Here is a 23,564-nt window from a genome sequence, read left to right on the forward strand (position 1 = left end):
ATCATTGCATACTATTCTTAACCCCTGAAACTAGAACAACAATAGCCAGAACTCATCTCTTATCAACACTACTATACGCCTCTCCAGTCCTCACCAACATTAACAAAACTAACCTGAATAAACTCTCCACATGCTACAATAAAATAGCTAGGTTTGCTGCCAATAATAGATCACATTCCCACCACTGCCAATCCCTAATTAAACTGCACTGGTTAGAATTTCCAAACCTCCTAGGCTACCACCAACTGATCATAGCCCATCAAATTCATTTTCATCTGGGGAAGAGCCCTGCCCTAGCTGACATACTAAACTTTCACAACCCCAAAAGGGTACTACGTTCATGTAACAAAATCCTGACTGAAATCAACCCATGCAATAACAGCGCTGGGGAGGCCCTATTGCCTTATGATGTTGCTAAAGTATGGAACACCCTCCCACCTGAACTCAGGCTACAAAGTCACACAAGCACCTTCAAGGGCCTTCTTAATTCACACCTCTATGCTAGCCCTCTCTGCAACTGCAAAGACCCCCCTTGAAGACCCACTACATATAAGTGACCCACTGTATGCCTCCATTGCATACACTATATTCTCACCTGATATACTCACCTGATATGTACTTTTTTTTGCAAATATTGCAAATGGGGGTTCTACTCCTGAGTATCTTATTGTTTTACAAAATTATTCTTGTACCTCTTTGTTTCTCTTACCTTGTATACCAGTTTTTTATTGTTATCTAAACCATGTATGTACTCTGTTAACTTCGTTGGAACTTTTCTCCCCAGGACTCCACTGAAAACGGACACTTTGTTTCCAGTTGGATTTATCCTGGTAAAATAATGTTAAAATAAATAATAAATAAATAAATGTGAGGTCCTAGTCAAACCTCTGCATCATGAAAGCAGAAAGCTCTTCACTAACAGTTCTTTCTGGCACATGACATGGTTATATTCATATTTGATGACAAGGTCGTGGGACTTAAAATTATTATAAACCTAAGGCTACACATTCTTGTAGAAAAGAACTGCATTGTTTTCCAAGATAATTTTTCCTCTTCCTCCAACGTTATCCAAACTGTGAGTTGCTTCAAATCAGCTATTCCCAAACTATTTTTTTCCTTTCCTTGTTACTTGGTCTATATTTGACTTTTAACTTCTTTTCTTTATAAATATTTCAGGAACTGTTTTCAGTAACATCTTGTCCTTACAGTATTTATCCTTCCACTGGGCTTTTGTAACTAACCTTTGCTATGTATCATTTTACATACTTTACTCTGCCCTATTATTTCCAGATAGTAAATTGCAGTTGTCACTGCACCAAGCAAATTAATTAATAAATCAACTTGACAATTTATTTAAGAAGGAAGAGGTATTTGGCATATAAATGTTATTCACATTATGGCTGGATTCAACAAGAGTTGTATTATGACAATACATCCTCCCCACTGAGTGGGGCAATGCACAGAATTCTCCAAACTGAGAGGAACTGTTTAGGTCCATTAAAAATACAATTTAATCTGGTTATATTCAGCAAGGACTAAATGGTACTTTTTATTATTTTCTCATCCCATCATCTATCTAATTTATCCTTTAATTCCAGAAGGTTCAGTTATGTATTCGTTACTAATTGTTTCTTTTTCACAATTATCCATCTACCATGCTGTTTTCATACTGTCATCTTGTCTTTTCCACAGCATTTATCCAACCTGAGTACATCAGTGCCTGAACCTACGCCCGCTCAGGTAAGGAAGTTATTTTCTAGTGGATATTTCCATGCATTGTCTCTTTAACATTTTTGCACTAGTTTTGAATGAAATTTGCAATATACCAACTAGTGCAGAATTCTAAAAACAAACATTCCTTCTTTGACAATTACTTCCAGTTAAAGTTTTAGAAGGTTGTCTCTCGTTGTCTTTTTCAAAATGAATAGATTATGAGTTCTCATAGTGTTATGTCCCCCTTTTTCCAGCACGTGCCTGACCTGAGTACATCAGTGCCTGGAACAACCATTGCTCAGTAAGAAAAGCAATTAAATTGCATAGTAGTATTGGTAGATATCGCAGTACGTTTTCTCTTTTAAAGTTATTTTTTTATTCAGCACTAGTCAGAGAAAGCTGCAATACAGTAGAGAGTATAGTATAGTATTTCAAAAACAAATATTTCTTCAGTACTGTTTATTTGCAGTTAAATTCATCGAATGTTGTTTGTCAGTTAACTCCATCATATAAAATTATCTATTGAGCTTATTTCAAAAAGTGTATGCCGGACTACAGTTTTATATGTAAATAATAAGAACGTGAAACATTAACAGCTGATTAAAGAGCAAAGAGCTTAAACCATCATTTTCTTCTTACTCATATTCTTTTTTTATTTACTTTTATCCTCTTTCCTTTCAGATGTTGTAGGAAATCATTTTGGTAGCATTTGTTATCTCCAGCTATCCACAACCCATTTTTCCCATTTTTAGCTTTTGTTCGGCTTCTCACTTCAATGGAGACAATCATCTACAACCTAGGTTCACATCACCATGTGGCTAGCCCTGCTGTGGTTCTTCATCCATACCACACACTTGCATGCCCACTCAAACCTGTGGCCAGTTTAGAGTATCCAGTCCACCTACTGCATGTCCTTGGAATGTGTAAGGAAATGATAGTCCCCATAGGAAACCCTCACAACACAGGGAGGACATACAGACCCAAACCAGAAGGCACCTAGCCAAGAACTGAACAAGGACACCTCTTGCTGTGAGGCAACACAGCTATCCACTGCACTACTATGCCACCTATTGCACTATTCTCCCAATATTTATCTTCCCACTCATCTTCTCAAGTGACCTCTGCTGTGTATCTTTTATCATATTCTGTGGCATAAAACAGGCATATAGTAACTGTTACTATTGCCAGTGCATCGAATATGTGTATTAGTAAGCATAGCTAGCAATTTAATTATTTAAAAAAGAAAGATGCATTTGTCATATAAATTGGGCTCACCTTAGGGATGACTTCTTAAAGCTGTGGAACAGCAAAAAATACTCTGTCCACTAAAGACAAACACTTTTTAGAACTGAATCCAATGGCCCACATCCTGAATAGTGAGAAGGAAACAGGGAGGAGAAGGAAGAATATCACATTGTGGAACACCATCCACAATGACTGTCCACCATAATTACATATCACAACATATAGATAATGTGATCCAGAGACATCATGTAATGGTACTGCATTATTTATTTGCAGCTGTTTCTAAACACATCCAAAGGTAGCCATATGCACATATGTGCTGTAGTAAGAATAAAGCTCTAAACAAGAGTTTTTAGGAAAGAGTGGAAGGTGCTACTAGGACAACAAACCTAAGACGCGGTCATGGGACACCTGTGTTGGGGAGTTTTAAAGAAAATATAAGTGAAGACATTGCAAGACTTATGAGCTGTGACTTGGTAGCACAGCAAAAGCCATTACTTATTCACAATAATCATAATATGCAGTCCATAGATTAAAGGGGGCATCGAAGTGAATTTGTGTCACTTTCAATGTTTAAACATGTTCTAAGGCTCACAGTGATTAATGAAATGTTTCCCACATTCTAACTTTTCTTATGAGCTTCTCTGGAGATATGCATGATGTAATTTCTTATATTAAAACAATAAAAATGAAGCATGTTAAAAGAAGGCTACAATGTATCATATTAAAATTAATATTATTGAAATGTCTGCTACTGACTCCTATCATTTAACATTGCAGTAATATGGATATTAACGTTATATACATATTGATGAATGTAAATAGGGTATGTGTTATTAGTTCTGATTTTAGGGGTTTTTTGCTCCTCCCTTCCATTTTTACACTGTCAGAGTTCAGTTAGTACATCATTTAGCGATACATGTTTGCGGGGTAGAACTTGGGCTTACAGCCTTGCAAAAATGTCTTTTAATTTCCTTTTACAGCTGATAATGCATACTGTTACTTTAACATTTTGATGGTAAGATGTTTACTTATGCAGCCTTTAAAGCACATTAATAATGCAAAACATGCTGAGAACATTCATACAACCTTGGATAGCCCACAATGGCAACTTAATACTATCCACATTGTGCCAACAACAAAAATCTCAGAAATTTGTTTATCTACAAGACATTATACTTAATTAGGGAACATCTATGTGACAATACAATATCTGTTTCATCTTTGTTTGTTCAATAATTTGTTCACTACTTCTGCTTTTCTTGGTTTAAATCCTATATCTCTAACACCATCTGTTTAAACATATCATCTCACTATTAATCCCACCTCTCTAACAGTCACCAGTTACTATTATTCTCTCTATTTCTGTCCGAATTATACCTCTTGACTGATAGCCTGACCACCTTCCATCCAATCTATTCCATTCATCACCATGCTAATTTTCAACTTGTTTCTATCCCTCCTCTCTACCTCTACCCTTATTCTCCTATATAACCTCTTCTCCTACAATGCCCACTTAAATCCCCACCACCCATCACCAACCTGTATCTATCCTTTCATTAGTCCACAGTTCCTACACTCATTTCTGATAGCCTTATCTACCCTTTCTATAACTCTCCATCTTCCATGTATCAAAATTCCCCCTTGTTCCTCATTCTCCCCTAAAAGCAAGGTGAAGTATTATTACCTCCTCCCTCCTCACAACCTGTTTCCTACTCACTCTATCCTGCTCCAATCTGATGACATCCACCCTAACCCTGGACCTGACATCCCCTCTCCCTTTGCCCCTATGCACAAGTACCCTACCTCTCCTCACCCTAACATTCCCACAAAAGATCTTTCTCTGTATTCCATAAACATCAGAAGTATAGGCAGCAAAGTCAGTGAATTACATGCTTGGATGTCCTATCACTCTCCTGATATCATAACTCTCTGTGAAACTTGGCTGAAACCCCGCATTCCTGACAAAGACTTTCTACCCCCAGGGAATAGCATCCTGTGACTTTACAGACCCCAGATAAAAGGTAGAGGTGTCGCCATAATGTTCTCTAACCACCATATGATAACCCCATTGCTATCTCCAGCCCATCTGCCCCACCAGATGAACTACTAATTGTAAACTGCAAAATCAATGCCCACAACACAATCACCAAAGCTGCAACTTATATACCCCCAGGTGACAATACTCGTGTATTAGAAAATGTTCTTTCCTGGCTCACTCAGCACTTACCTAATGAAACTATAGTCTTAGGTGACGTCAACATTATTTCGCTATCCCTCTTCTCAGATACGTCTAGCTTCTGTGTTAATCTGCTTGGCTTGTCCCAATTAATCTCCACTCCTACTCACATCAATAAATCTACTAACTCTTCCTCTCTTCTTAACTGGATACTTGTCTCCCACCCCCATAAATATCACTTCCCAGAAGCATTGTCTGATGCTCTCAGTGATCAGTGTCCAGTCAAAGTCCTCAAATTCTCACCATATTTTGCTAGACCACATAAGTTCATAATTTGCCCCAAACTGTCCAGTTTTGACTCTGACAAGTTTAACAGCCATCTCTCAGCCATTAACTGGACCTTCCTTAGACACCTACCCCTAGATGATGCTATGCTAATATTCAGTTCCACATTTTTTAGCATACTCAACTCCAATGCTCCCTTACAAACTCTTAAAGTAAAATGTATTATATCCCCTGGCTTACACCCTTCACCCACTCCTTAATGCAAAAAAAAGACAAGGAATCGAGGTTTTGGTCTAAAACCAAACTCCCCTCCCACCTCCAACAATATAAAGACCTTTGCAACCTTTCCAAGAATCCATTTATAATGACAAGAAGAACGTCTATAATGACCATCAATCTGCACACTTAACTAATCCAAAGACATTCTGGCATGCCATTAACCAAAGTCTTCATGCAGGTAACCTCTTCTCCCCACAACCATGACTTTATAGCACACCCCTTGAAACTGCTATCAATTTCAATTCTTATTTCATTGACACTATCAACAAATTAATACTCCAACACAAATGCTAACTCCCACACTCCTCCTACTCTCCAAGTCTTTTTCTATAAAAAACATATCTACTAAAAAAAACCTTAAACCCTGCTCCCCCTCCATTGATAATCTACCTCCACTCTTTCTCCAAAAAGTGGCTAACTCTCTTGCCCTCTGCATCTCCAGACAAATCAACCATTCCATTACTGAGTCCAAAGTTCCCACAGTTTGGAAACAGTTCTACACCTTACCTGTCCACAAGGGAGGTAACTCATCAGAACTTGCCAACTTCAGACCTATTGCAATCCTATCCCTCTTTCTAAAATTCTAGAGAAATGTGTACACAACCAGATCCTTTACTTCCTCTTACAAGAAAACCTACTTACCCCTACACAACATGGCTTTCACCCTAGGCATAGCACCCCCACTGCCCTCATCTCCTTCATGAACTCCATTTCTCAAGCAAGAGATCAAAAAAAGCTTATCTCATGCCTATTTCTCTATCTATCTAAGGCATTTGACACAGTCTCCCATTCCTCCTCCTGAACAAACTGTGTAAACTAAACCCATCCACCTCCACCATATTGGGGTCCCTTAGTTACCTCAGTGACCATCTTCAATCTGTCAGATGGCTTTCTGCCATTTCTCCTGCTCTTACCTGTCAAAATGGGTGTAACTCAAGGGTCTATCCTTGCCCCATAACTGTTTAATATGTTTACCAAACTATTGTCCACATCTTGCCCACAGTCATCACTCATGCAATACGCTGATGACTCCACAGTTATAACCATTGCTGATTCCCTCTCTGACTTAAATACAAAAATACAAGAATTCTTCTTATCCATCAAAAACTGGGTCTCCATGAACCAACTAATTCTAAATCCAAAAAAGACTAAACTTCTCCTTTTCATTCCCAAAAGCATAAAACCACCTTAAATCTTCCTTCTCAGTCTCATCCCTCAGTAACACTCCCATCACTGTGCAATCACACACTAAAGTATTAGGGGTCACCATTGATGACCATCTCTAATTTGATCTGCACGTCCTCAACAACATAAGGAAAACCCCCCCAAAAACTGGAACCCTTTTACAGGAACAAAAAAATCTTATCCTATTAGGCCAGAATCTCTCTATCTCATGCCTACCTTCTCCCCAGTCTATTCTATGGCTCACAAATCCTCACCAACTTTCAAACTACACACTTAATAAAACTAGAATCTACCTACAATAACGTTCCTAGGTTCACTGCTGATCATTACTACCTCTCACACCACTGCCTTGCTCCTAAAACATTAAACTGGCTAAAATTTCCCCACCATCTGCTTCTCTCTCAGCTTCAGATAATTCATTCAGTTTTGTATCTACCCTCCTTTTATCCAAATAGTGCCTCAATTGTCTCACTCTACTCCCCTCCAAGGTCACCATGCAGTGCTGAAAAAACCTTCTTCAAATATACACGCCTAAAACTAGAATAGGACAAAACCTTTACAGCTACTTTCCAGCCCAATCTTGGAACAAGTTCCTTTGGATAGCTGAAATATCAATCACACACACAGTTTCAAAACTGCTACCAAAAACTATGTAAACAGTACTTGGATCTGTTGCTGTAACTATTCTCCTTGATTGACCACCGCTTGCTCTCCTCCCCTCACCTAACTCCCTTTCTCTCCTCTCTCCCTACTCTAAAGTCATACTTTGACTTAGTCCCATCTAGTATGAAGCTTATTATACTCCACTGATGTAACCTGGTTGCTTCTCTCCTACCTGTTCTCGCACATTATTGATGTTAGAATATATTTACTCTATGTATGTGTTAATCATGTGCTCATCTTAAGTTAAATCTTTTTAAATCTTCTTTTTATAATTTACTGCATGTGAGTTTTTATAATTTACTGTATCTTAGCTTTGCTTCTTCTTGCATTGTTTCATCTTTGGGCCTTCTCTCCCCGGGGCCTCCACTGAAAAAGAGCTTCGGCTCAGTCGAGCTAACCCAGTCAACAAATGTCAAATATATAAATAAATAAATATGTATTTCTTTTAAATAAGTTTGGTAAGTCTAGGATGGATGTGCTGCAGTTAAATACTTAAAATAACGCATCTTCTAACACATTCAAGTACTAGTCAAACCTCTGCAGTATGAAAGCAGTAAGCTCTTCCCTAATAGTTCTGGCTGACACATGACCTGGTTATATTCATACTTGATGACAAGATCATGAGACATTAAAATATTCTAAATCTATGGCTGCACATTCTCGGAGAAAATAACTGCATTGTTTTCCAAGATAATTTTTCCTCTTCCTTCAAGGTTATGCCAGTTGTGAGTTACTTCAGATCAGTTAATCCCAAACTACTTTTCCTTTCCTTGTTACTTGGTCTCGATTTGACTTTTCTTTTCTTTATAAATATTGCAGGGACTGTTTTCAGAGCCATTTTGTTCGTACAATATTTATCTTTCTACTAGACTTTTTTAACTAACCTCTGCTATGTATCATTTCACATACTCTGCTCTGCCATATTATTTCCATTTAGTAAGTTCCAGTTCTCAGTGCACCAAACATATATATTAATAAAACAACTTGACAATTTACTGTAAGAAGGAAGAGGTATTTGTCATATAAATGTTACTCACATTATGGGTGGATTCAACAAGAGTTGCAATATGACAATACGCCCTCCCCACTGAGTGGAGCAAAGCACATAATTCTCCAAACTGAGGGGAACTGTTTAGGTCCATTAAAAATACAACTTAATCAGGCTATATTCAGCAAAGACTAAATGATACTTTTTATTATTTTTTCTCCTGTCACCTGTCTAATTAATCCTTTTATTCCAGAAGGTTCAGATATGTAGTGATAAGAATTTGTTTCAAATTCAAAATTAACCATTTTCTGTGCTGTTTTCATGTTATCTTCCCCTTTCTCCAGCATCTATCCAACCTGAGTACATCAGTGCCTGGAACTACAACTGTTCAGGTAAGGAAGTTATTTTATACTGGATATTTCACTGCATTTTCTCTTTAAAATGTTTTTTTTTTTTGTTCAACCAGTACATAATGAAGTCATCAGTATATTATCTAGTACAAGTACAGCATTGTAAAGGCAAACCGTCCTTCTATAACTTTTACTTGCAGTTACAGGTTTAGAAGTCTGTCCCTCACTGTCTTTTCAAAATTAATAGTTTGTGGGCAGGATTCACGATGGCTTGCATGGAGTCTAAGAGTCGTGTAAGACTCCATGCAGCCATCGCGATCCAGGAACAGCCCGAAATCCCGTGTAAGAGACCAGCTAAAATGACTCTTACACGGGCAGGGCATGGATATGCTAATCACCTCACTTGCAGCCGAAAGGCATGCAAATGAGGTCGATTAGCAATCCACGAAGCTGAAACCAGCCCGTGTAAGAGTCGTGTTAGGTGCAGAAATGTATCAGTTGACAACTGAGTACGTTACGGCAAATAACACAACGGAGCCATGACAGCTCCAAATAAAGTGTGCAAATGTTGCAGTCAGCATGCCAATGGCCAAATATGTGGCCATTGGCATGGTAACCCGATGCAAACATGAAATAAAATATATATTTTTTTTCGGAGATCGGTGAGGTTTAAAAGCAGCGCAGCCCCGCGCAAACAGGCTGCACTATATAAAACAGAAAAATAAAGGTTTGAAACCCACAAATGTGGGTTTTATGTAATGCATGGATTTGCAATGCAGGGACTAGCAGACCAAAAACAAAATTGCCCCCGTCTAGTGGCTGCTAAGGGGGGAAGCTGAGTGTAAGACATGTAACTAAGCATTAGTAGGCAATCCTATGTAAATGAGTGGTAGGATAGTGAATCACACTGTCACATAGCAAATGAGCACATTCCATGTAGTGTAAGAGTTAGATAAGGGGGAGTAACAGAGTAGGAGATAGGTGACATCACAGGGGGGAATGTCAGGAAGAAATCAAGCTCATTGGAGCAAAGTGGTATGTGAAAGATGTCAGTCACACAGCATAAAAAGAGGAGTGTCAACAGATAAGCATGGGAAAGTCAAGAAATGGAAGGTGTACACTGTGGCCAACACCAAAGTTTCTTGCTGTACGTGCATGCTCACGTGTGCTCGCTGGGAGGCGCGAATAAGACAGAGTGTGCACATGTAAGTGTGAGTGCGCGCGTGTAAGGTAGAGTAAGCATGTAGGAGCCTGTTTAAAGATTTGTAAACCTGTTTACGCTGATGTGCGCACGTTTTAATCCGAATAAGCAGATTCTAGTCCGTGTAAGCATGTGTGCGCGCGTGGTAGCCACTGTGAGCGTGTTTTCGCGGGAATGCGCGCTGCTCCCCCCTGAGGAAACAAAGAGGAAAAAGGAAGCAGAAGAAATAGTAGGAAACTAGCAGGGAATACTGGTAGAGGTAGCAGGTGAAAACAATTAGAAGCAGGCAATTACACAGGCAGAATACAAGCCCAGCCCAGCACTTGAAACACTGCAAACAGCATTGCAGTATGTTTCTCTCAAGAGATAGTGCAAGACAGGAGTAAGCTAGTAGAAGTGAAAACTGAAAAAGCTGCACTCAGACCAAACATGCTAGGGGCTGCCATAGCTGTTATAAGGAGACATAGGAGACTAGCAGAGGGTGGTGGCAATGCAAATGCTGCCAGACAACCCACAGTGAGAAGACGGAGAAGAGTGTACAGGCCCAGGGTCACCTACCAGGAGTTACATGAGCTGGAGATAGTGGAGCGCTATAGAGTGGACAGAGACCTCCTGCAGCAAATTGTTGAGCTGTGCAGGCCACACCTCACACACAGAACCAATAGAAGGGAACCCATGCCAGTGGAAACTAAGGTATGTGTTGGCCTAAATATACTAGCAACAGTTACCTTCCAGAGACCAACTGGTGATATGATGGGGATATCACAGGCATCAGCTTCCAGGGTACGGCACCAGTTCCTGGATGCCATGTCAGCACATGTCAGTGAGCATGTATATTTCCCCAATGCCCATGAGGTATTGGCCAGCAATATGCGTCTCTTCCAGCAAATAGCGGAATACCCTGAGGTAGTGGGTGCAATAGACTGCACGCACATACGCATCAAAGCACCAGCTGATGAGCGGGGTAGGGCCTACATTAACCGCAAGGGCTTCCCCTCCATCAACTGCCAGGTCATGTGTGATGCCCAGGGCATAATAATGAATGTGTGGGCTGGCTGCCCTGGGAGCTACCATGATTCCCATATCTGGCATTTGACGCAGCTGTACCAGACATTTGCCAATGGGGACATCCCACATGGTCACCTAGTGGGGGATGCAGGATATGCACTGGAGCCGTGGCTGATGACACCCATCGGAAATGCACACACACCCGAACAGGAACACCATAATGAGGCACGCGCACAAACACGTAATGTAATAGAGCGTGTGTTTGGGCTGCTCAAGTCACGTTTCTGGTGCCTGGACACATCTGGTGGAGCCTTGCAGTACTCACCAACTACATGTACCCAAATTGTCATGGTATGTGCTATGCTACATAATATGATTCTGCAAAAACAGCTGCAGCAGGACCAGCATAGGGCCGGGACAAACAGCCCCCCACCATTGCCAAGGCCATCACAGGCAGAGCGTGACTCGAAGGAGGAACAACCTGAGCCTGCCCCAGTAGGCAGTAGGAGGCATGCCCAGTATGCCCTGGCCTTGGCAAAGAGGCAACGCATAGCACATACACTGGCTCAGTAGGAACCCTGGGAATGATACCCCTCTCTGACGCACTCATATAGTAACAGGGACGCCTAACATGACACAACCTGCTCTCAAACATGTACAGGAAGTGTAGTATGTGCATCCAACAGAGGCATCCCTGCAGTACCACCTGAGGCATGATTGCCATGTGTTAAGCAATGAAACACCATCTAGTATATGCAAACATGAAGACCCTACCTAACATCTCACCCTCACCAAGCATGATGCCACACTATAAAGACAACAAGATCAAGTACAATAATTGGCTGAGGTATTGCTGTTAGCAAGGGGGAACACATGGCTGACAGCCTGGGCTGACATGCTGAGCAGGCCATGATGCCCCACCTGCTAGGGATGGCATGCACCCAGCACACCTGGCTGTGTGGATACTGGCAAAGGCTGTTGTCACCCCCACTGTGCCTGGAATAGGTAAGTCTGGAAACACAAACCCACCACCATAGGTAGCACAAGGGATAATAACCTGGACATAATGCTACCCAATGCCAGAAGTCTAACCTGCAAGGTGCATGCAGACCAAATACACCACAGCATGGAGAATGGTAATATGTGTTCTGTAACAGAAACCTGGGCAAGGCCCAGAAGAGCACCCTAATACTACCAGGTTATGCCTCATACCATGCTCTACAGCTCCAAAACATGGAACACATGACAATAGGAGTGTGGCTACCAGTAATTATCAAGGATAACCACACCCCCAGGTTGGTACCACAGCAAGAAGCAGCATGGACTATCCACGGGCAAGTAACACTGGCTCAAACTGTGTACCTGTTTGAAGCCTGCTACAGACCACACACACAAACCCAGGTACCCCAGCCAGCCTTCCTGAAGACACTGCAGAGTATGAATGTCTCAACAAATACCAAACAAGGCACACACAAAGTATGACATAGGTGGCAATCCATTATGTATGGAAGAAGTAATCAGGGACCTAGGGACACAAGTGGATGGTAACCTGTCATGTGACACTCACATTGCCAAGGTGGCCAGGAAGACCTGCTATATTGCCCACCTTAATATGAAAGGATGCACATGTAGAGCTAGAGAGGTCACTGTGCCTCCATACTCTTCCCTTATCAGGCCCATACATGACAACAATGCCCCAGTTCGGATGTACCTTACCTTACACCTGCAGCAGTTAGAAAGACCCCAAATGTACCCCACCAACAGGATAAAGGGTCCAAACATTGGACATCTGCAGCCTAGCTGAAGAAACCACAGCCCAATTCAGAAGCATACTGCCCAGTCAGAGGTGATGTATGCCTGATGTACAAGGCCATGTCCAATCCAGAATGAATGCACATGCTCCACTGCAGAAACCCCAAATCCAGCAGACACACCACAGTGAGATATCTGAACATCCACACATAGATTAATAGGATGTGCTGGAGGGACAGATCCATAACCCAGAGCCTCCTGACACTCTGGAACAGAATCCCAGTCCATGATAGGCTGAGATCCACACTCAAACTCAACAAGAGAAATCTGGTGAAGTGCATGGGAGATAGTAGGTGTACACTGGCGGCCATCCCTGTGTCACATCTAGTAAAGTAAACTCTATGTGGGCATAATATGCACATTGCAAGGGGTGTCGAGACCCACACACAGTCTGTCCATGCTCAAACAAGGCCAGGGCAGATAGCCTAGTATGAACCTATGAACCTATGATGATACAAATTGTGCAGGACACAAAGGATTATCACACAGCTGTCCTACCCGATGGTAGGAACTATGGTGATAATCCACAGATATGCTCTGCAGCACTCTAATATCACAAACAATACACCAAACCCACACACATTGCCAACAGACTACCGAACAGATTCCTTCCAAACTCCTCACCAGCACCTAACTGTCAAATATCTATCCCAGGAGAGTGCTGGCCTCCTGACATTGCAGATGCTGAGGTAACAGCCAGCATCCACAAAGCACAGCACACAGCATCAATGGTACCAGATGGTGTCCAGGGTTGTGTCCAACAAGTACTGTAAGAAGAATGGAACAGCAAATAGCAGTACTGCGCACTATCAGTCCTACCACAGGATATGTACACAAAGAGCAGTGTACAGCAACAGTGGTCCCACACCACAAAGGGGGTGCCTGAATGGATACTGCAAACTATCACCTCTCAACCCCGACTATCTAGGTTGGCAAAGTAATGGAGAGGATGATCATGGATCCCATGAATAACGAGATTGGGTACCTACAAACATTGGACCCTACCCAGTGTGGCTGTCATAGAGCAGATCCTGCCCCTTACACATGTCTGACTCATGTGAAATGTGGACCAAGGCCATTGATGTGGGGAATGTGGTTCACACAGACTATCTGGACCTTGCTAAACCCTTCCATACAATACCCTAGTTGGCGGTACAGATAAGCTCACCAGCCTAACTATAAACCCCTATGCAAGTAGATGGGTTGCAAACCAGCTCAAGGACAGAACTGACCTGGTCAGACATGCTGCAGCCATGGCAGACTGCAAACCAGGTACAACTGGCATCCCACAAGGCATGGTCTTGGGACCTCTCTTGTATGCTATATATGTCACATAGGTACAGGCCAACATGGAAGGACTCTGTCTGAACAGGTTCACAGAGGACTACAAACTGCCCACCATATTGGACCCTCCAGCTGACACAAGCAACCTACAAAAGGCACACATAGAAACAGACAAGTGGTGCCACAGCCAAGTCAACAAACTAAATGCAGAATAGTATATAGTCAACCCCTGTGGAAACACAGTGCATGGCCAGAAATTACCACATAGGTGTTAACCCAGTAAGTACATCAGGAGCAATAAGAGCCCTGGGGACACAAGGTGATATCCTGCATGTGACAACCATGTGTCTGTAGTGGTTACAGAAACATACCATATACCCACCTAATCATGAAGGTAAGCACAGCTTGGTTAGGGTAGGTCAATGTGCCTCTCCAGTCATCCATCAGCAGCCTCACAATTGTGTACAATGGCCCTTCAGGGATGTACCATAGCAGACACCTGCAGCAACTGGAAAGACCACACAAATACCCCACCAGGAGGATCGCAGAGCTGTAACAGATGCCATGTGTCACCTGATTAAAGAAACTGCCGCTCCACACAGTGCCATACTGCCTGGCTGGAGGTGAACTGTGCCTGATGTATAGAGCCATGACCAACCTGGTATCAATGGACAGTTGGCACCATGTAAACACTGAATGCTGGTGACCTATGCAGCTGACAGGCCTGAACCCCAGCACAGACATAAACAGGACATGCTGTACCGATTGGTCCATAACCCAGAAGCTCACTCCACTCACGTCTAAACTCCCGCTACAGGATATCCAGGGAGTCCCTCAGTGACTGTCATCCAGAGGAATCATGATGACTGGATGGGAAATGGTAGGTGTACCCTGGATATCACCTGTATGTCACGGGTAGACAGAGGCACAGCACACTAACCATGACATATGTCATGGCAAACACCAGTAAATGTGTGTTGAAGGACAAACACACTCTGACTAGCATTACAAATGGACTAGGGCACATGGCCATTGTTTGTCACTGTCCACACAAGTTGAGGAATACATTAACAATGTCGGACAATCATGTACTATGCTGTCCATATCTGAACAAAATGCAACATGGTCATATCTGCACAACTGGCCCCCAACCAGTCTGGTGTGCTCACTATAAATATTACAAGCAGTGATAGGACTGAAACCGATGATACTGTCCACCACAGTGAATGTTCTGCACCAGTACACTATACGACAATGCAACTGTTTGGTCAGTAGGAAAGGATGATGACAACTGTATGCAAACTATCCCATGGTGACCCTGCAGGCACAGCGTAATGCCCGTTAGGTTCAGACACAAAGCAGTTGGGCAGTAAGAACACAACCTGATGTCCAACACTCAACTGTACATGTGGTATATAGATGGCGTCCACACACAAACACAAATGTGGTGGTCCACAGATCCCAACATAAGGAAAGGTCACACTGGGCATGCTCACACACTTAGATAAATGAGACGTGTCAGTCAAGAAGCCATACAAACTGCGAACTGGGCATGCTCACACACTTAGGCCATGTCACAGTTCACCAGTTGCACACATATATCTGGCATTTGTATGTGTTAACACAGGAACCTCCCACAATACAGACATCTGCCCAGTGCACACAGTGAAGTTACAACGGAGACATAAGCAAAGTACTGGATCCCACTTATATGCAAACATCTCCCACAGTACACACGTTGTTTATAGAGATAGGGAATGCTATGGCAATAAAGACCCATAAACAGTATATGAGAAACAGATACTTGCATCTGACAGGTAAACATATGGCCGTAGAGTGCAATACTAGACTGTTGTCCCTAGGGAATACAGAAGGCTATCCATAGTGTATTTGGCGTCTGCCTCCACAGTACAGTAGGCCACTGTGCCTGTGCAAAGTTAATGCATAGATATGCTCTCCCCTGTACTGATGGATAGTAACAGATGTACATACCTCTTCATCCATAATGATGTCAGCACACTATACATATGTCAGGAGCAGAAATTATACCCAGTAATGTGAATAGCGCGCTCCGCTACTGCGTCTCTAACAAGTGTCATAACATAGTTAGGTAGGGGTTTGAATCCTGCAAGTGCTCAGTGTGTGTGTGAATGTGTGTGGGGGAGTAGTGTGTGCAATTCCATGTGTAAGAAAAATGTACCTTTTGGCAACTATTACTACACAACACATGCTGCAAATTCCACTGTCTAAACACTGATGATGTCAGCACCCTATAAGTAGAGCAGGAGAAAGCAATCCTCCCAGTAATGCAAATAGTGGGCTCTGCTACTGCGACTCTCACAAGTGTCATAACATAGTTAGGTAGGGGTTTGAATTCTGCAAGTGCTCAGTGTGTGTGTGAATGTGTGTTGGGGAGTAGTGTGTGCAATTCCATGTGTAAGTGAAATGTCCCTTTTGGCAACTATTACTACACAACACATGCTGCATATTCCACTGTCTAAACACTGATGATGTCAGCACCCTATAAGTACAGCAGGAGAAAGCAATCCTCCCAGTAATGCAAATAGCACACTCTGCTACTGCGACTCTCACAAGTGATCTAACATAGTTAGGTAGGGGTTTGTAACCTACAAACGCCATGTGTATTTTTGTCACACAGTTTGTCCATGTGTGTGTAGTGTTGTTCCCAATATTGCACGACATACATTATATCAGTAATGTCAATGCACACATGATGTATGTGTGTGCCACCTACACATATGTACCTGTGAACTGCAAGACTTCCCATGTCCAAAGCCTGCTTCATGTGAATACATGGAATATGCATCAGACAACTGTATGACTGTGGTGTTCTGTGCAGGGGCTGCATGTGGTATGTGACTATACAGTGTGGGTTGTAGATGGTGTCATCCCACCAGCGAGGGATACATGACTGGTCTGGAGTATATAGTCCACATGTTGGTGATGAACAGGTGCAGCATGTTGTCACCTCTTGTGGGAGTGGTAACACGTTGTTCCATAGCAATGCAGGGAATGAATGATAAGAACCCTTCAGATAGGGTCTTGCAGCTAGAGTAATGCTCACAGTCTATGTTTGCATAGTCGCAGTACAACCATATAATGGTGTGTGTAGAGACCGTCATATTCCCAGTGTTGTCAAGAAGGCCAAGTGGGTTTCCGGGGTATGGGAGTGTGGTGTGTGCCAGGCTATGAACCTGAAGGCAGTCTAACCCACTGTGAGTTGCACATGAAGAGGCTCTGATGCTTTGTGCAGTGCCACCAACCTGGGGGTGTGTGTATCTGAGGTGCCTTTGGATACATCCCCCCTGTTCTGGTTTGGTGCATGTGTAGGGGATGACAAGCATGGTATCAGGAATGACCTGGCACTGATGGTGTGCACCTGGGAGCCTTGTACCAGGAGTCTGTTACTGCATGGATATTGCTGTACCCCATGCTAAGGACAGTTTCCACTGCATGCATCTTGAGGTTTACACTGCTGCTGTTGAGTAGCATTTCTATTAGTGTCCTATCCCGTGTGATACCTGTGTAGGTGGCTATGTAATGTCAGCCTTGCATACAAAGGCACTATGTGTGTAGCAACAACCTCTGCCAATATACAATGGCCCATGGGTGACGGGTGCAAGCTGTCCCAAGCAAAGCAATGTGGCTTGTCCAGCATGTAATCCCACACTGACAGGCATTGGATCCCCTTTGAATGTCACTGAAACATACGTTAATTGCAGAAACTGATGATCCTGTCTACATATTGCGGCAGCATTCTTGGTGAGGGTGAGATGCTACTCAAGGCCAGGGTCATACCAGCCTGTGCCACAAGCTCAGAGAGCCCCTCTATGTCCCCTAACATGTAGTCCAGGGAGGTGTGTCAGAGGTCATACACACTGGCACAGACAATGACTGAGTCATACTTCTACATGCCTTGAAGTGACCGGTATGCTTGTGTTATGTGGTGGATCATAGTGCCCGACGGGCAGCTCAGCGTGACCATCACCTTGTTCAGCCTGGAAGCAGGACCTCAGTATACGTGATGATAGAGGTACCTCATACAACTGTAGCAGGTGTGTTGTCAAGCCGTATGGCCTGTGACTGTTTGGCACACAGGCTTTGTGAGCTATGTGTTGCATGTGCTCTGCTCTGGCTTAATGTTTGCTTGTGTGTCTGCATGCAGGTGTCAGCTGCTCAGGCAAGATGCTATTCTGAGAGTCCAATAATGTACCTGTGTGTTTCTGTGTTTGGATTGCGGTCGTGGCAGGTCTATGGGAGACTGGTACTGTATTCACTGTAGTATCCCACTCCACCTGGCAGGGAATGCCAGTGCTGTGTTAACAGAGCTTAGCCCCCAGTTTGGCTATGTGGTTGCATCTCTCACATGTGATGTACATGTATGGGAAGGGGAGAGGGTTGTCTGTGTACACGAGGCAGCTGTAACATTGCCACATGACTCACAGATTCACCAACTGGACCTGAGAGTTGATCGACAGGTGACCTTTACACATGCTACCATAGCATTGTGACTCCCATACTAAGTAACAACACATAGGGCCAATGGGGAACAAGGTACTCAAGGTGACTATGTGTGGGTGTAGTGCTGGCATATATGAATGTTGTCTTGAGCAAATGTGAGGTAAGTCATATGCAGTGTGTTACAGGCAAGCTACATGCAAACAGGACAAACAGTGACGTTCTGTCAAGTGACACATGGACATCAGTACAGTAAGCAATACAGATGTCACTAGGGATCCACAGAGGCACTGTATATCTGCACTGCAGGTGGAATCAGTGTTTCAGGAACATAACAGGCAAACATGCATACAAACAAAGCTACAGTCAGTAGGCCTGTATGTAGACTATGCTACAACAAACAAGGTGTACAACTTCCAGTAGGTAACAGTGCATATATGCAGGCACTATAAGCCAGTACCCAGACATTCACAGGTCAGACGGGATGGGTCCAGCCGCACCCCACACAAGTGTATAGACCACGTACCTTCGTAATGTTGAATAACTGGCCTGATACCCAAGTGCTCATACCTGTAATAATACACATGTCAAATAACAGACACTGAGCCCTCACTCAGCAGTTCCAGACTTAGTATGATGTATGCTACCTGTCCTGGCACCACAGTATCCTTGACAGGTATGGACACTCTCCCTCCTGTCATAGTTAGTTCTGTGTTTTGGTGCTGTCATGCATGGTATGAGGTGTGACCTTGTAGTGCTAGTGTGCTCTTGTGAGCCTTGAACCTGTTGTGTAGTACTGCACAGATATCAACATCCTGAAACATCCGCATTGCAGAGTCGTGTGTGGACAGCATGCAACTCGCAGTTGACATGACCATCATTGAGTATCAATATGTACATTGTTGTATCCCCTGTGCTACCTATGTAGGTGGCCATCCCTTGACAGCCTCACCACCAGTATGCAAAGATGTGCAGACAGAACACTGTGGTAATTACTATGGGTGTACAAAACAATACAATGACATTCATACTGTAACTGCATCAGGCATGCTGGTATATACCCACAATGATATCATTACACTGTACTGTTGTCAACATCATACTATTACAATCCATCTATGTAGTCACCCTGTGCATCAGCACCATGTTAACCTGTTCCTGCATCGATTTTACAGATTGCAGGAGGTGGCACAGTTTCATCATGTGCACAGGGTGTGTACCTGGTATGCCTGAGTCTGCCACTGATACAACCAATTGACATGTCTGTGTGTGTGTGTTGGTGAGGGACAGCAGTACACGATGGGGCAATGCTGATGCAGTGTGTGCATGTATGCGATAGCCATAGGTGTTATCACTTTGCATGTGTGTATGAATGCACACAGTCCCACCTCATGGCTGCCATATACAGGTGTTTGTGGACAGCCACAGACTGTACCTGCCAGGTCATACAGATCACTGTCTGTGGCCACAGACACGGTACCTGTGCCTGGCAGGGGTGCTACGGACCGTATCAGGTACTAAGCCAGACTGGGTACTGTCATCAGAAGCAGGTGGCTGGTGACTGGAGACAGGTCCCTGTTGGGACTGTCCAGCGCCACATGCACGTGGTCTCCTGGGGTGGTCTGATGACAGAACAGACCCAGCATTGCTGGGGCTGCTGCTGGCACTATGTGAGCGGCCGCGGGCCTGTTGTCGTCCGCGACGGCTGCCAGCTGCTACTGTTGCTGGCATACGGCCACGTCGATGCCTCAACCGTCCACCATTGCCCTGGCTCATGGACATGTAGTTGTGGAACAGATCTAATGTGTCCCCCCAATGTCTGTCAATGACCTCAGTGAAGTTATGGATGGCAGCCGCAACATCACGCATACTGTCACTCATGGCTGTGCGACATGCTCTCAGCTCCCTCAGACCCTGTCTGGTGTACCGTTCAATACGTGACTGTGCCTGCATTACAGCCCAAAACATAGCTGAGGTTGAAAGATCTCTGTGGGCACGTCTGACAGGGGTGGTACACCCACGGATGCTCCCACGAGAACCCCTGGACGTCTGCCTGTGTGGTACCATGTCAGGACCCTGGCCATGGCTGCTGTGTGGGGATGCATGTGCCACCGGTACCACATTACCCTGGTCAATGCCCACTGTATCCTGTCCATCACCTAGGGACATTGGTGACAAAGGATGTATTGGCAGGATGACTGTTCGCATTGATGGGGTCGACAGCTGTGCAGTGTCAATTGGCTGACCAATGACGGACCCTGGCACACCTACCTGTGCCATTACACAGGTATCATCATTATCACTATCCACAGCAGCTGATTCAGGTTACCTGCTGCACAACACCAGAGCAGCACCAGAACCTGTGGGAGTAAGACAGAAAACACAGTTTACAATGTGTACACAATGTCACCACTGATACACACATGCACACATACACACATGGGCACATGCACACATGCACACTTGCGCACATGCACACATGCACATGCACACATGGGCACATGGGCACATGCACACATGCACACATGGGCACATGCGCACATGGACACATGCACACATGGGCACATGCACACATGCACACAGGCACACATTCGCACATGCACACATGCACACATGTGCACATGCACACATGGGCACATGCACACATGCACACATGCACACATGGGCACATGCACACATGCACACATGCACATACCTCAGTGTATGAGATATCAACCCACAGACACAAACACACCTGCAATCAAACACATAGCACTACTGCTTCAGCCTATTATTACTATTAGTATCAAGAGTATTGAAGGTAATGGTATTACACACTCACCAGCATGGATAGGCTGCCTTGCTGTTACACCAGAGGGATCTGCAGAAAAGAGGCATTTATTGTCAGTGGGCACAACTGTGCCATTGATACTGTGGGCATGATACAGTTCAGTAGTGCAACAGTTAGCTTCCACAGGTGTACTGCAGATATTGAGGATATCACTCTTGCACAATAATTACCAAGATTACAGCTACAAAACGAGGACACACCTCACACATGCATAACCTAACAGTGTACAGAACAGTCAACTATACACATGGCATGTTACCTGCATGTTCCGTGTCCTGCTGCTGTGTGGCTCCAGCCTCCATCATTACACATGTATGCTGCTGCTGTTGCTGTTGGGCTGGAGCAACAACACTTAGGAGTAGTCCCTCCAGTCTAGTGAGGGGGGATGTCTAGACACCCCACCACCTGTGGCAAGCTGCTGCCTGTGGATATCCAACGCATGCTGACAGACATTTCTAATTAAATCACTGCAGTGATGGCGTACCTGCTCATATGTCCAGTTATGTGTGCCTATGTCATTTACCCGATGGACCAGGTCTTGCCACAGTGCAGCCCTCTCCTGCTGGTTCTGGCTGGTGCGGGAAAAGAGTACAGCGAAATCCCGCACCAGGCTCTGGTGTATCTCCTCCTCCTCCTCTGCAGCGGAGTAGACAGGGTTCTGCTGATGAACCATAGCCCTGAAAAGGAGAAGGAAAATATGTCAGCAATATCTGTCAGCAAACTATGGCACACATAATACACATAATACTCGACTGCAGTGATATAACTTAAACACCATATATAGCATCTGTCTGTCTATTGGAGATACACATGTAAATGACAAGATATCAGTGCTCATCTGACAACTGTGCAACAGTACCTGGCACACTCCATACGACAGACTAGTATACTGCAGCAGTCAACACACTGTTTCAGGTACAATACACAACCTCACACTGGGGGTGTGTATCAAGGTACTGTATGGGGAACATTATCAGCCCATGCACTGCACACAATGCACGTTACATATTTCACTAGTAATGCACACTACTCTTACTTGCCATAACCCTACCTACACCACAGTGACATACAGGGTAACACAGCACAACATATGGCAATGTAGTATGTGTTGATCGCAATACCTGACACACCTGTCTTTGGCCTCACACCAAGGACACACACTACCATGACAGATAGACAGTCATGGTGAGTAATCACACCAGTACACAACATGCACCCAGTCACTAGCACACTCATTCCACCTCACATATTTTGTTTGCAATGTGTTCATGGGTGTGCATTGTGTCTTAGGTAGGTAGTGTGCTTTTGGCCCTGGGCCTACAGCAGCATACTGTTATACTACCCTGCCCCTTGTGACACATGTGTTATGCTCGTACCTGCTCCTTACAAACAGTTACACAGGGTGACTCATATGGCATATTACCTATCTGCATAACATTCAGCAGGGGTATGTCTGACATCTACTCATGGGGAGCCTTGCTTCTTAATTCTGTGTGGTCTACTACAGGGTATGTCGTATCTGTGGGTAGGGTCCTGCACCTCCACCATGTGCTCTATACTGCAGTGGCAAGGATGTCAGACATAGGTAATTTGTGTTGTGGATGTTGGAGGTGTTACCATGGTTGTTAAACAACTGTCATGGGTGTGACCGAACTATGTATATCCAGCAGTGGTAACCTCTATGTAGGTAGTCTGTGTGCGCTCTGTGGTCTTGTCAGTCACTCTGCATAGGTATTGTGTTTCAGTGCATTGACACAGTTACTTGCATATGTCTGTGTCCTTCTCCATATCTGTAGCTGTCATGGGAGGTACATACCGTGTAGGACATTGTAAGGTGTGGAGGGGTACAGTGACCTACATGTCCATAGCTGACACACCATGTCCGCTGACACATTCCATGTACAGGTATTACAGGAATACTGTGCCACTGTGTATATCAATGTGGAGCCTATTGTACACTTGTTGCCCCTGTTCCCCCCTGACACATGCAGTGGTGGGCAGGCATGCACATATGTGGTGGTTACTGGTGTCAGTGTTTTTGAATGGGGTATGGTACTCCAGTA

The 23,564-nt window shown here is 43.9% G+C and overlaps 1 protein-coding gene across 1 annotated transcript in view; it reads left to right on the forward strand.

The window, feature by feature from the left end:
* The window catches only part of LOC122816738 (mucin-4-like), a 544,109-nt gene that overhangs the window by 203,831 nt on the left and 316,714 nt on the right, over window positions 1–23,564 (forward strand). Inside the window, exons 11-12 of the mRNA XM_044089732.1 lie at window positions 1,693–1,740; window positions 8,882–8,929. Coding sequence (XP_043945667.1) covers window positions 1,693–1,740; window positions 8,882–8,929 — 96 coding nt within the window. The remainder of the gene's footprint in view (window positions 1–1,692; window positions 1,741–8,881; window positions 8,930–23,564) is intronic.

The sequence above is a fragment of the Protopterus annectens genome, chromosome 12.part0 (assembly GCF_019279795.1).
Source record: "Protopterus annectens isolate FY-2018-M chromosome 12.part0, PAN1.0, whole genome shotgun sequence".
In the NCBI taxonomy this organism is placed as follows: domain Eukaryota; kingdom Metazoa; phylum Chordata; order Ceratodontiformes; family Protopteridae; genus Protopterus; species Protopterus annectens.